This window comes from Drosophila grimshawi, unplaced genomic scaffold (assembly GCF_018153295.1).
Source record: "Drosophila grimshawi isolate 15287-2541.00 unplaced genomic scaffold, ASM1815329v1 contig_44, whole genome shotgun sequence".
NCBI lineage: Eukaryota > Metazoa > Arthropoda > Insecta > Diptera > Drosophilidae > Drosophila > Drosophila grimshawi.
The window spans coordinates 17,407,066-17,421,609 of NW_025063240.1; the positions used below are offsets into that span (position 1 = coordinate 17,407,066).

General features: G+C 41.4%; 3 protein-coding genes across 3 annotated transcripts in view; 2 read left to right on the plus strand and 1 right to left on the minus strand.

The window, feature by feature from the left end:
* LOC6557081 (division abnormally delayed protein) overlaps positions 1–10,502 on the plus strand; it is a 63,466-nt gene extending 52,964 nt beyond the window's left edge. Inside the window, exons 3-9 of the mRNA XM_043215390.1 lie at positions 5,664–5,787; positions 5,888–6,349; positions 6,417–6,606; positions 7,911–8,083; positions 8,738–8,945; positions 9,012–9,147; positions 9,216–10,502. Of these exons, the coding sequence (XP_043071325.1) occupies positions 5,664–5,787; positions 5,888–6,349; positions 6,417–6,606; positions 7,911–8,083; positions 8,738–8,945; positions 9,012–9,147; positions 9,216–9,385 (1,463 nt within the window). The 3' untranslated portion in view covers positions 9,386–10,502. The remainder of the gene's footprint in view (positions 1–5,663; positions 5,788–5,887; positions 6,350–6,416; positions 6,607–7,910; positions 8,084–8,737; positions 8,946–9,011; positions 9,148–9,215) is intronic.
* LOC116805109 lies at positions 8,103–8,597 on the minus strand. Its single transcript, XM_032735248.2, has 2 exons — positions 8,467–8,597; positions 8,103–8,402 (listed from the first exon to the last, which is right to left on the minus strand). Exons 1-2 carry the CDS (start codon positions 8,545–8,547, stop codon positions 8,256–8,258), a joined length of 228 nt encoding a protein of 75 aa, XP_032591139.1. The 5' UTR covers positions 8,548–8,597; the 3' UTR covers positions 8,103–8,255.
* A 1,403-nt stretch (positions 10,503–11,905) lies between the features above and the next one.
* LOC6557140 (DNA replication licensing factor Mcm7) lies at positions 11,906–14,537 on the plus strand. The gene is made up of 5 exons (XM_001983836.2): positions 11,906–12,043; positions 12,099–12,468; positions 12,534–13,035; positions 13,092–14,149; positions 14,209–14,537. Exons 1-5 carry the CDS (start codon positions 12,013–12,015, stop codon positions 14,408–14,410), a joined length of 2,163 nt encoding a protein of 720 aa, XP_001983872.1. The 5' UTR covers positions 11,906–12,012; the 3' UTR covers positions 14,411–14,537.
* The last annotated feature ends 7 nt before the right edge of the window (positions 14,538–14,544 follow it).

The window sequence follows — 14,544 nt, forward strand, 5'->3', positions numbered from 1 at the left end:
GCATGCCCCGTATTATTTTTAAGCAAGTATTTGCGTGTGTAAACACGTTTCGCAGCTTACGAATTATGCCACAAAAACCCCCCTTTCGGGCAGCCTCCACCTCGCCAGCAGCAAGATGCCGTATGTCTCCATTGCACTTATTACAAACACACATCTTACAGCATACACACACGCACACCCAACCGACCCCGACCATCCCTTCACCCTTCACTTACCACTTTCTTAATGCGTTTGCCTGACCAAACCGTCCCGCCTTTTGCTCCGTCGCAAAATGGGCGTGCGCCTGCATAAAAGTTCCAAATGCTGACTTACCGATCAGCCAGTTTGGCTGCCTGCCACAAACCAAAAACTTTTTGGCCCTTTGTGCAACGGCAACAGCAGAAGAAGCAACAAAAAAATGGCACAAATTCGTTTGGTTTTTATATTTTCGCATTTCTACAATGCAACAGCAACAACAACAACAACAACAACAATAACAGTTGGCAGTGCGTGCACTTTCATAAGTCGCAACTTTCGTGGCACATTCCACTGTTGCTGTTGTTGTTGTTGTTGTTGCCTCTCTTAAGTTAGCCCAAGTCTGCTTTTGGCCATATCTTGTGCTTAGCTCGCTTCAGCAAAAGCTGCTGTTGTTTTTAACGGGGCAAAGTGGTTTTTGGCCGTCATCGTTTGTTAACTGCTTTTGTTTGCCCTGTCACAGAGTGAAGCTGTTAGATAGTTGGTTGCTTGTTTGTTGTTGGCCAACGCTCCACTTCAAGTACTCGGCAGCGCTTGGCAGTGGTTGCAATGGTTGCAGTGGTTGTTGTCATTATATTTTACAGCTCTCAACTTGAAATTGAAGTTAAGCTGCTGCTGCATTCTTGCAAACACTAATGAAGTTTTGTATTTCGGGATTTGCCAGTGATGGTAATGATGATCACAACTGGAATACAAGCTGCTAAGCCAATAAATTTGCCGTTTCAAAAAAAACGTGTTTGCTGCCAATTAACACAATTCTTATTGGAAGACATTTAAATTCAAATATGTATGCAGTGCAAATGGTTGACCTTGGAACTGCAGCTTAAGTTACTCAATGAATTTCTTTAGATAAATAATAGTCTGATTCTGATAACGCCACCAAAACCAGCTCATAAGTATGTATTTATTTAACCAAAAACAAAAGCTCAAAATGAATGGAGTAAAACAATTTGCGATAGCAACAAATTATACAGATTTTCGAAGCAGAAAAAAAAAACTGCGCAACAGGTTTCATTAACTTATTGCCAAAGGCATCTGCCACGGCGCCATTTTGTCTGCCCAACCGACAAATGTTATTTATAATTAGTTGCTAACCAGAATGTAGAATGTTGCTTGAAGCGCACACTTTTAATTAGAGGCTCAACTCGGAATATCCAAAAGTGGAATATTGAGAGGAGTACGAGAGCTGGATGATGGTGATTACAAACTCCAAAAAGGAGACAATTAATGCGTATGCTTTGAAGCACTTTCAATATGACGAAAAATATGAAGTTCAGTCACGACTAGTGAAGTCGAGAGGCTCTTGCTGCTGCTGCTGCTGCTGCTGCTGCTGCTGCTAAAGTCATCCAATTATTTTGACATTGTGAACGGCATACCAAAGAAGAAGAAGAAGAGCAAGAGGCAGATGAGAGATGAGAGCTTGAGCTGCCCACAGCTGTTGAAGTGGTCGAGTCGAGTCATCTCAACTCGGAGTCAAGTCAAGTCGAGTCAAGTCGTTGCCAAAGGGGCGTGCCCGAGTTGGCACGCCTGCCCCAGCGCAGAATAGCTAGTTACAACACAAGCATCTAAGCACTGTGCAACTCTGGTTGGTGCACAGTGTGGCCTCCGCCTCGTATTGATGCAGATAACAGCAATTATCATAGAGCAGAGATAGCAGAGAGCGAACCAATGCTATAATTATTTTTGCACTTTGCTGCACCTTACAGTCCCCAATCAGTGTATGACGAGTGCAGAGAGACGCTTGTAAAAACACATACGCACACACACACACCGGGTGTTGCCCACTGTGCAACACAAAACGTGCCACATTTCAAACTGAAACTAAACTCGACTAGATGCGCAGCAAAATCAAGAAATACATGTGTACATATAAATGCAAATAAAAAAATGCCAGATACTAAAATTGTAATATCCGCACACAGGAAAAAAAAACCGAGTGAAATAAAATATACAATAAAAAAAAGAAGAGAAGCTTAAACTACACACACACACACACACATACAAAAAAAAAGAGAGAAAAGAATAAAACCAAAGCTGTGGGCTATCCCTGCATACATTTATTTGCCATGGCGTGGGAAACAAAAACAGAGAACGCCGCCAACTGCGAATCGCGGTCGCATCTGCTGCCCTAAACCCTGCCCTCTGCCCCTGCCGCTAACTCCTGCACCCCTGCAACAGGCTGGGCCGTGCCCCGAGGCGCGGAACCGGTCGACTCTTGCTGCTTGGACGAACCTCTTGGACCGCCATGCTAATCCCGTCTCTGCTGCCTGCCTCCCCATGCTGCTCCTGCTGCTGCTGCTGCTGCTGCCTCCTCCTTCTAATGAAGCAATGAAGCCTAGCGCTCGAATATTTGCTCTATGAATACCTGAAGAACTTTGGAGCTAAGCAACCTGAATGGATTCTCAGTGGCTGCCGGCCTGTGCCTACCTGGTGCTTTTTTTTTGTGGCGTGGGCTCGGCTCTACTTCTTCCCATTTTGGCCACACCACACTTTGCTGCAGCCTTGTCTAATTCAATCTCCATGTTCGCTTTGGTCATTAGTGTGCTCAAAGTTCCAATTGCAGCCAGCAAACCAAAGGAAAAAAAAAAAACTAACCTGACGTCTAATGAAATTTTCATGTCACATTTGACCAAAAAGCATTTGCTGTATTTCGTATACCATAATCGAGGCCTTTATTAATTCCCAGCACACACAACCAGAAATACAGATAGACAGAGAGAGAGAGAGAGAGAGAGAGAGAGAGAGAGAGAGAGACACACACAAATTGCAATTAGTTTGGCTGGCTGTTGTAGTTTCAAGTCTGCCCTTAGGTGAAAACTGTCAGCCCGCATTCACACACATATATATATATATTGCTGTATTGTATCTTTAGACATATGGCTACAAAATGTAGCTCTATGCATTTAGCAGCCTGAGGTTAACGGTTTTCCGTCTGAGTGTGGGTTGTGTGAATACCTCAACTTAATTGTTCACATTAGGCTGACAAAGGAGCTGCAATAACATTAAGTATACGCAGACAGTACGCTAACAAGTGCCAAATGGCAATTTGAGAGCAAAATGTCTTAACGACATATGCGTTGCCAAGAACTGATCAAAATAAATTACAATGCTGCACATCTCCAACGCTATCAATAACAATTTTCTGCAAACTCAATTATTAAAATGGGTAGCTGATAAAAAAATATAAATTATATATGGTTATATTTGTCAAATTTTGCTAAGCAAACCTCATTTTCATATTGATGAAATTAACATCAGCAAGCCTATTTTAGGTGCCAAAAAGTATTTTCTTATTATCTCATAGGTATTTTCGTATATTCTTCTGCTTGTCAAACTGTCTCCAGGACAGCCTTCTCACGTGTTTAAACTTTGTTTTCCAGTTGTAGTTAAGTTATAATTATAAACAAACAATAAAGACTATTAATATATATTGGCTTACAAAATCCAGAGTCAAGTGAGCTTGATACAAAAGTGATTTCAACAAAAATAAATGCATTTATATGCTGGCTTTTGCCACTCGCCAATTTGACAGCTTGAACTGACAGCTTTAACCTTGTTTGCTATTTGAAATTCAACTTTCGACTCTGACATTGCTGGGGCATAAAGCTCTGACTGACACAGGCTGTCAACACTTTCTCAGTTGACCTCCCAACACTTTTGCTGCATCAACGAATTGAGTGCAGCTGCTGCTACGCTTTCAATTACAATCACAATTACAATTACTTTGCGCAATTACAATTACAATTAATGTGTGAATATTTGCGAGCTTCAACGCATTTAAAGCTTTCGTGTTTATTATTAAATACTGCATCCGCCAGTTAACGGCTTCATTTGTGGCCAATAACTCAATACGACTAGCGGCAGGATGTGTGTCTGTGTCTGTGTATGTGTTCGCCAGGGGCGGAGGGGAGTAGAAGGGGATGGTGGGGTGTGGAGCGGGACAGACACACGAATTGCAAGCAATTGCCATTCATAATTAATTGAACAATAACTAAGTTATTGATATATGACTGTTTGAGTCTCTCGATTTCCTTCACTCTCATTCTCTCTCGCTCTCCTCATCTCTTCCTATATCTTGCTCTCTGTGCAATTAACAGCGACCATTGAGAAATGATTAGCTGGCCAAATGCTTTGGTGGACTCTCGTCTATTCGCAGCGAAGCCAGCAAATCGCAGAAAGGCTAATTAAAAGGGGTAAACTCTGACGCAAGGCCATTAGCCGATAAAGAGGTAGGCTGACAGCCAGACAGACAGACAGACGGAGGGACAGACAGAATAACAAGCCAAGCCCAAAACTGAACCCAAGGCTGAGAACGGAAATGCTTTGCAGCAACAACAAAAACAACCACAAAAACAACAACAACAACAAAAATAACACCAACACCACACAACTTTGTTGCGATGAGCACAAGAAAACACTTTGCGAGTGTTTTATTTTCATTTTGAGATTTCAGTTTGTTTTGCTTGTTGGCATTTGCCAATTAACAAAAAGATTGACACTTTATTTAAAAACCGAGGCGTTGTGTGTCATGCAGATTTTCAGATTGACAAACGGTTTTTTTTTAGGTATGTGTAATCGCTGTATTAGCTGCGATTATAACGAGACACCAGCTGCGAGTTGCAAGTGTTGTCTGTCTGCCCGGCCGCCAGCCCGTCTGTCTATCAGGTGTATTTTTATACTGACTGTCAATCAATAATATAATACCCAAATCGAATCGAGACAGATTTCGCTGACACATTGACAGATTATTTTGTGCAGCACTGTGATTAGCATTCTCTAGCTTGATTTGGGGCTTCGAAAGCGTGGCAAAAGATTCGATTGTTGATTGGGGGCCATAGATTGATTGATTGATTGATTGATCGGCTAAATTACACACGCGACTTGTGATAAATGAATCGGAATAATGCCAATTTGCGTGTTGCACTGTAAAATATATGTATACCATTATTTTTTGCTTAATACTTTAAACAACTCGCTTATTTATACTTTTCTAAAGTACACATTTAAGATCCAATTATAATACAAGCAAGTCGCATAAGCTGCATATAAATGGTAATCAGATAAGGGACCAGCCGCAAAGCTGATATTGATTTCCATGAATAATTGATAAACAGCATCTTAGAGGCAGGCAGTTGGCCAAAATAAATTTGATTTAATTAACTAAAAGCAACGCAAAACAATAGGAGCAAACTTTTGCCCTGATAACAAATCCCAGAAAGGCCATTAAGCCGCCGACTGAAGACGAAATCCCAGCAGCACTCGCAAAAGCAAAAGGGGAACTGCAAGAAACAGAGTGATTAAATTTTACTACAATGTCGAACAAAACAATAATACAAACATTTTTTCTGCTTCTTCTCTTCTCTTCTCTTCCCTCCTCCTTTTTCTTTTTCTTCCTTTCGTTTTTTTGCTGGTTTCTGGTATTCTCTTAGGTCACGTTCTGGAGCTGGCGGAGCAGTCGGAGAATAAAACGTTAAATGTGTTCTCACAGGTCTATAGGCGAATGGTGCCACTGTCGCGGAAGTTGATACATCAGCTCTATACGGAAATCATCAAGTATGTAAAAGGATAAAGCCTGTCGGGAAGTAACAAAATAAAACATTATTATCTCTCTCTCTCTCTCTCTCTCTGTCTCACATTTTCTGTGTTTAATCAGTCATTTGAAGTACACGTCGAACTACAGCAGCAATAATGGTCAGGGCAACAGCATCCTGAACAGTCAGAGCAGTTTGGAGGATGCACTGCACAGATTCTTCGAGCACCTGTTTCCCGTTGCCTACCATCAGGCGGTGCATTTAACCAAGGACAACTATGGGGAGCTGCATGACGATTACACGAATTGCCTGAGGCATAACTACGATGACCTGCAGCCTTTTGGCCAGATACCCAAGGAAATTCAGGCCAATCTGCTGCAGAGCGTGCACATGTCCAACATCTTTATGAACGCCCTGCTCCAGAGTGCCGAGGTGCTCAGCGAAACCGATGCGCTCTACGGCAAACAGATGACGGATACGTGCAAATTGCATCTACTCAAGATGCACTACTGTCCCAACTGTAATGGGCACCAGGAGCACAACAGGCCCAAGGTCTGCTACAGCTACTGCATGAATGTGATGCGGTGAGTGTGCTTATCTAATCTAATTTCCAGTCAAACGAGGCTAATGACTTATCCATCATTTATATAGTGGTTGCTCTGCCCAGTACTCGGGACTCCTGGACAGTCCCTGGTCAAATGTTGTGGAGGCTTTGGACAATCTGGTGGCCACACACATACGCTCCGATAGCGGCATCATGAGCACCATCAAACAGCTGGACACTAAACTGTCCGAGGCCATTATGCGAGCTATGGAAAATGGACCAGAGCTGGAGAAGAAGGTGAGTTGAAATTGTGGAGAATAATCAAGTATTAAACTTGCAAATTAAACAAATGACAAAGATGATTTGAAAACTAGAAGAAACAAGACAAGACTGTGTAGAAATAATAAAAAGAATATTCTAAATAATAATGCACTTACTGACAGCTGCAGCAACAACTTAATAAAGTTCCTTTCAAAATGAACTCCACTTTACACTTTACATTTTCTATGCCACAAAGCACGCGCGAAAAAATAACAAATAAAAACTAGAGGCAACAACAAACTGTGCAACCAAAGCCAAAACAAAGACAAAAACAGCAAAGTCAGCTCAGTCTCTACTTAGATTTGATCTTTTTACATCTTTGTTTTTAACAAATAGTCACTTTGTTGCTCGCAAGTGCGCATAAAAAAAACTTTTAAATAATTACACGGCAATACTGTGATATTGTCAATTACATTTGCTGCATCACATTAACACACTTTAAGTATTATTATTACTTTAATTGCATAAATTAGCAGCTATTTTTGTTCCATTGAGACGAAGTCGCGCAATATTAAACCAATTACTGCTTTTGATTAGCTCGCTTCGTGATCTCTCCAACGAGCTCTGCAGCTCAGTCTCTCTCGCACTTTAATAGTATTGGATACTTGTGCTCAAAATCTGTGGAAAATGTGAACTAAAAGAAGTTAAAATTGTGTTTGTCAATGTTCTTCAATGTTTTCTGTTAAAGAACAGAACACACACATTCTCAAATATGTTTAATCTTGAAGCTTACATTAAGCTAATCTGTTAGATTTAATAATTTCAACTGAAAATGCATAGAAATGATTGTTATCGAGTGGTTTTTCTCTAAAGAAAATCGTTAAATTTGCGAAATTTTAGGTTTGGTTGACTTATTTAGCTTCACAAATTCCCCTGTACTGAAAACAAGCTTGTTCGCAATGTACAGCGACGTAAAGGCTTCAATTACAGCTCAATTTATGAGCATTTAAATGAATTTTATGAGTGGCCTTCGGGCGGATGTGCCGCCATGCAACCAGTTTGATCGTTGTTGACTTTGGGGTACAGTTAAGTGGAATGTCAACATGGATTTTAAATGTTCAATTAGATGGCATTTATGCAGCGCAGCAGAGTGCCGAATCTTCAGCAAGTTGCAATTAACATGCAACGCGACATGGTGTGTGGCACGAGCTGGGGCAGCTGTGGACAACACATGCATGCGTGGCTGCGATTAGCAACACGGGTCAAACACGGGAAATGGATATTAACATGCACAACTCTAACCTGCTTTTCTTCCCTCTCTCTCTCTCTCTCTCTCTCAGGTGTCCAAGACATGTGGCACGCCCAATCTGCTGCCCTCGCTGACCGCCCCGGAGGCGCATCCAATGCATCAACATGGCACCATCAAGTGGGCCACGCCACCAGACGCGGGCATCGTTCACTTTCTGTCCACCATCGAGAAGTCCAAGGAGTTCTTCACCAACATTGTCTACAAGTAAGTGTTCCCAACGAGATTGACGTCCAAAAACCGACACAAATATATATTTATTTAACTATTGCTGTTACTCGAAACTCTGACCAACAAACACATTTATATATAAATATATATAAATATATATACACTGTGTGTGACTGTAGGCTGAAGGACATCCTGCAGCACTCATGACCTAATCGTTCCTGTTAGCCTTGTAGTTCAAGTCACGCAGCAGCCCAAACACATCCTTCAGCAGACAGACATAGAGCGGTGTGAATACCGCAATAAAGAAGATCACATTGGTCCACCAGCGGTTCTTAATCAAAGGACGGCAGGCAGACTAAAAATAATGAATCCATTTATAGATTATAGAATACAAACAGAAGACTTATTATAATACTTACGCCTCGGGCGACTTGGCCAGATTGAGCCAGGAAAAAATTGCGAACCGTTGTGTGCACAAACAGTACAAGCTCTTTGAACATTTTCCGGCTCTTCCTTTAAGTATATAAAATTTACGGAATTTTTTGAAAAAAAAAAAACACGAGCTGTTTTCCGTTTGTGTTGCTAAATGGGACTGACTGACTGATGAGAGAGTGACGTAGAGTGTTTAAACAGAAAGAGAGAGAGAGATTAAATAAAGTCAGCTAACTGAGTTTTTCTCTATAATAACAGCTACTGTGATGAGGATTATACTCAACGCAACGATCATCTCTGCTGGACCGGAGATCGCGTTGGGGAATACACACAGCTGCTGATAACGCCCGGCACGGATACACAGCGCTACAATCCGGAGGTCCCCTTGGAGGATCAATCGCAGATCACCAAACTCAACGAGCTGGTGGACAAGCTCATCAAGATTCGCAAGAGCATCGGCGTATCGGTAAGTGAAGGACTAAAACCTGAACAACTGCATACCAATTATACAATTCACCCTTTCCCCGTGCAGGCGCCACTCTCGAGCAATCATGATATACAGAGCGACATGGGTCGCGAGGGTTCCGGCGGCGGTGGCGGCGGAGTGGGTCACATCAGCGACGATGAGGAGTACGGCATACACGCCTCCGGCGATGGCTCGGGCGACGGTAAGTTTGCTTTCACACATTGTTTCATATGTAACGGGCGTACTTAAACGCAAACTGTTATTTCGCAGGACCCACATCTAATTTCGAAGACCCGTCTGGCACCACGCCCATCTCTAACAACGATATCGAATCGCGCGAGAATTCAAAGGCAGGTTCTGCCTCGACGCTGACGTTCTCGACGACGAGCCTTCTACTACTCCTCACACTAGTCACAACACTCTACAGTAGTTGTAGTTAAAGCAGCAGCACCCAAATCCCAAAAAAGTAAAGCACATATACGCAAATATATATACACATATATATATATATATATATATATATATAATGAATATATATATATATCTAAATATATATATATCTAAGAGCAAAACGCAGGCAAATCAGAACGCTAAAAAGAGCGAGCGCACAAAGTTCGACGCAATGCAAACAATTAGTTATTATTATTATTATTATTATTATGAACATTATTATTTGGATAATTCTTAAGTTGTTATCATTAATTTAATAGCTACTAAGCGCACTAAATTGTGTAACTTTGCAATCGAGAAGCGCGTTTGGAATGCAACAAAACAATCTTCAAAAAGAAAACGAAACAGAAAATGAAAAACAATCGAACATAAACCCAAATTGAGATGCGGTACGTCTCTCTATTTGTGGCGTCTCCACCTTTTCTTCTAGTAGCTTTCCCTCAACTGCTGAGCCTCCTTGTTGCGCCTAAATGCTGAAAATCCAACTAGACTTTTGTGCCATATATAAAGAAATGTGTTGCGACGTTTGCATTAAGAATAACAAAAACAACAAAACAAATAAACAAAATACAAACAGAAAGAGAAACAGTAAATAAAATAGGCTCAAATCGATCTTTAGCGAGTGCAGTTCTTCAAACTCATATAAATATATAAACACATAAATACATATTTAGCATACAGTACGTTAAATACACACATATATAAAGCTCAATGTTCAAAGCAAATTGTTCCTTTTTGGTGTAAAAAAGAAAGTAAATACAAATAGTTGCTGTTACCGCTCATTTTGAGAGAGAGAGAGAGAGAACGAGAAAAAGAAAGAGAATTCTTCAATCGACAGAATACGTAAAAAAATAATGAATTTAAAGTTGAAAATCTGTTAGCTAAGAAAATAAATACATAAACAAACTATTGTTGTCAACAATTTTTGAGAGCTCAAAGAATTTTGAAAAAAAAAAGTCAACGAAAGAAAATGCATACATATAAATGGAATTTAGTTGAGTAAACTTACTTTTGGGAAATTAAACTAGAAGACTTACAGCTTTATACGCATGAAACGATGAAAATCTATTATCGAGATATATATATATATATACCCATGTATATCTATAGATATATGTATCTATCTAATATGTTGCATTATTTAAATTAATTATATGAAATATAAACAATCGAAAACTGAACAAGCAATTTGAGGTATTGTCACAGAATGCATAAAACATTCAAAAAACGAAATATCTAGAAAGAAAACAAATATGAAAATACTATTAAAATGTATGGAAAATAACAGAAAATACTGAACATCTTGTTAAGTTAAGTTTTGGTCAAAAGTTTAGAACTGAAGAATCAGCTTTTGACCAAGCCAAAAAATGCCTCTCAAAAACTTTTTAAAAAACGCAAATGCTGTAGTTATTTATCGTTAGCAACTAAACTAACTAAAATTCACACGACTTGATCAGTTTTGTGCTGCATAATGCAACAAAAAATATCGGAATGAACAGAAAAATATTATGGCAAATGTGCTAGCACTAAATTTAAAAAATACAATATAAATAAATACATACATACATAAATAAATATATATATATATAGGATATTAGCGCGTAAAGTGTAATAATTTAGCATGTAATGTGTAAAAAGAAATTGTTTGACGAGACAAAAAAAAAACAAAACAAAAACATGAAATTTAGTTAGTAGCCAATTAACAATTGATAATAACACAACAAATTGATCTACTTACTATATATATATATATATATATATATATATATTTATGTATATATAGTGTATATGTATATGTACACTATGAATATATACATACTATTGATTAATAGCAACAAGAGATCGCAGCTAAAAATAACAACATCAACGCGATCACATGAATATATGTGTGTGTATGTTAAACTATGTATAATTATTATTTTTATTATTTAACTATTGCATGTGATTAATAATATTTAAGTTAAACATAAACGAAAACATATTACACTGTAACTTATGTATACCGCAACCACAAAAACACAAAAAGAACACAAAAACAATGGGCAAATCATCTTTGTTCATCTATTCGAAGATAACCAATGCAAAAATGTGCACAAAAAAAAATTAAATGTACCACTTTTTAGACGCCTAAAAACCAATAAATAATTATGTAACAAAAAAAAAAAAAACAAACAACAACGCAAGTCCAATCTATTTATTGACAACGTGAAAAATGCTAAAAGTAATTGAGCAGTTGCAAATTGATATTAAAATAACACTTTTGTAATTTTATTTTTATTTAAAATGCCAATAAACGTCTACATTTGAAATTCAAAATAAACGCGCCAAATCGATTTACTTCAAACGGTCAGTAGAGCGTTGCCACTACTGAACTGGTTCACAGTATCGATAGAGGCCTGTCAACTTGATGGAAAGTGACTTTCACAAGTGGCAGCACTGCATCAGCTAAACCTATCGATAAGTATCGCATCACATAAACGAAAAAAGGCGCGAAAAAAGCATAACGCGGGCAGACAGCTGGCATCAAGCAGCATTTTGATTCTATTTGGATTATATTTTGCTGCAAGTAGGCAAAGAGTAAAGTTATCGCGTCATTAAAAACTAAAAGCAAACACAAATGGCGCGCCGTGACTATGCTCAGGATAGAGGTAAGAGCAATAATTAATAAAAGTTTCAAATGGGTTTTAAAAATATTTAATGCAGAATCGATCAAAACATTTTTGGCCGAGTTCTGCAAATGCGACGACGATGGCAAAAAGGAATTTGTGTATGGCTCGCAACTGGTGAAGCTGGCGCATCGCGAACAAGTGTTAATCACCATCGATCTGGACGACCTGGCCGAGTTCAATGAGAGTCTCGCCGAGGCTGTCATCGAGAATTGTCGTCGCTATGCGGCGATCTTCAGCGATGTGATTGCCGAGCTGCTGCCCAGCTACAAGCAGCAGGAAGTGCACGCCAAGGATGCCCTCGACGTGTACATCGAGCACCGGCTAATGATGGATGCCCGCACACACAATCCCATGAATCAGCGCGACGAACGCAACGCTTTTCCCACAGAGCTGATGAAGCGATTGTAAGTAGACTGCACAGATTTTAATTGATGGGAAGCTTATCCATTTGAGATTACCCCACTTCCAGTCAGGTTGGCTTCAAGCCGCAGTCAACGGAGAAGGCGCACTCCATCCGTGAGGTGAAGGCCCAGCAGATTGGCAAATTGGTCACGGTGCGTGGCATTGTGACGCGCTGCACCGAAGTGAAGCCCATGATGGTGGTGGCCACCTACACCTGCGATCGCTGCGGCTCCGAGACATATCAGCCTGTCAATTCGCTCTCCTTTATACCCGTCCACGACTGTCCCTCGGACGATTGTCGGGTGAACAAGGCCGGTGGTCGTTTATATCTGCAGACTCGCGGCTCCAAGTTCGTCAAGTTCCAGGAGCTGAAGATGCAGGAGCACAGTGACCAGGTGCCCGTGGGTCACATTCCACGCAGCATGACGGTGCTGTGCCGCGGCGAAGTGACACGCATGGCTCAGCCTGGTGATCATGTGCTCGTCTCAGGAGTCTTTTTGCCGATGGTTCGTTCAGGATTTGCGCAAATGATTCAGGGTCTGCTCTCGGAGACATTCCTCCAGGCGCACGTAAGTTGTGGGGAGACGGTAAAGTGAATCCCGACCTAATTCATATTCTCTGGCAGCGCATTATATGCATCAATAAGAGCGATGACATTTCGGACAAGGATGCGGAGCTGACGCCCGCCGAACTGGAGGAGTTGGCTCAGGATGATTTCTATGAGCGTCTGGCCACCAGCCTGGCACCCGAAATCTACGGCCACTTGGATGTGAAGAAGGCGTTGCTGCTGCTGCTTGTCGGCGGCGTTGATAAACGGCCGGATGGCATGAAGATTCGTGGCAACATCAACATCTGCCTGATGGGTGATCCGGGTGTGGCCAAATCCCAACTGTTGGGCTACATCAGTCGCCTTGCCATACGCTCACAGTATACGACGGGTCGTGGTTCGTCTGGAGTGGGTCTAACTGCTGCCGTGATGAAGGATCCACTCACCGGCGAGATGACGCTCGAAGGCGGCGCCTTGGTGCTGGCGGATCAGGGTGTCTGTTGCATCGATGAGTTCGACAAGATGGCGGATGTGGATCGTACGGCCATACATGAGGTCATGGAACAGCAGACCATATCGATAGCCAAAGCGGGCATTATGACCACGCTGAATGCACGCGTCTCCATTCTGGCTGCTGCAAATCCCGCCTTTGGTCGCTACAATCCACGACGCACCGTGGAACAGAATATTCAGTTGCCTGCTGCGCTGCTCTCGCGTTTCGATCTGCTGTGGCTCATCCAGGACAAACCGGATCGGGACAACGATCTGCGTCTGGCCAAGCACATCACCTACGTGCACAGCCACAGCAAGCAGCCGCCGTCGCGTGTCAAGTCGCTGGACATGAATCTGATGCGACGCTACATCAATCTGTGCAAGCGCAAGCATCCCACCATTCCCGACGAACTCACCGACTACATTGTGGGCGCCTACGTGGAGTTGAGGCGTGAGGCTCGCAACCAGAAGGACATGACCTTCACATCGGCCCGTAATCTCCTCGGCATTTTGCGTCTGTCGACTGCTTTGGCCCGTTTGCGTCTCTCGGATCGTGTGGAGAAGGATGATGTGGCCGAGGCTCTGCGTTTGCTGGAAATGTCCAAGGATTCTCTCAACCAGATACACGAACACCAGAAGGGACAGTAAGTGTACACAACTCGATTGCTTTGATTGGGTTTTCATTTTTAACTCTATTTCACAGTGTGCCCAACACTTCGGATCGCATCTTTGCCATCGTAAGGGAATTGGCTGGCTCTGGGAAGGCTGTGAAGATCGCCGAGATTATGGATCGCTGCACGACGAAGGGCTTCAAACCGGATCAAGTGGACAAATGCATCGATGACTACGAGGAGCTCAACGTGTGGCAGGTCAACATGGGTCGCACCAAGATTACATTCATGTAGAACCCTCCTCTCCCGCAGGAGGCGTGGTTTATTTTATCTAATTCTATATTAGTTTTTAAGCAAACTCACAACTCAGATTCATCCAACACTGTCATAAATAAATTCAAACATTTTACTATTTTCATGCATAAATT

Bases quoted from the DNA above. Each gene is read 5' to 3' on its own strand.
- LOC116805109 (XM_032735248.2), bottom strand. From the start codon at position 8,547: ATGTTCAAAGAGCTTGTACTGTTTGTGCACACAACGGTTCGCAATTTT. The intron at 8,403-8,466 runs GTAAGTATTATA...CATTATTTTTAG, and splicing joins CTGGCCAAGTCGCCCGAGGC to TCTGCCTGCCGTCCTTTGAT.
- LOC6557140 (XM_001983836.2), top strand. From the start codon at position 12,013: ATGGCGCGCCGTGACTATGCTCAGGATAGAG. The intron at 12,469-12,533 runs GTAAGTAGACTG...CCCCACTTCCAG, and splicing joins ACAGAGCTGATGAAGCGATT to TCAGGTTGGCTTCAAGCCGC. The intron at 13,036-13,091 runs GTAAGTTGTGGG...ATTCTCTGGCAG, and splicing joins AGACATTCCTCCAGGCGCAC to CGCATTATATGCATCAATAA.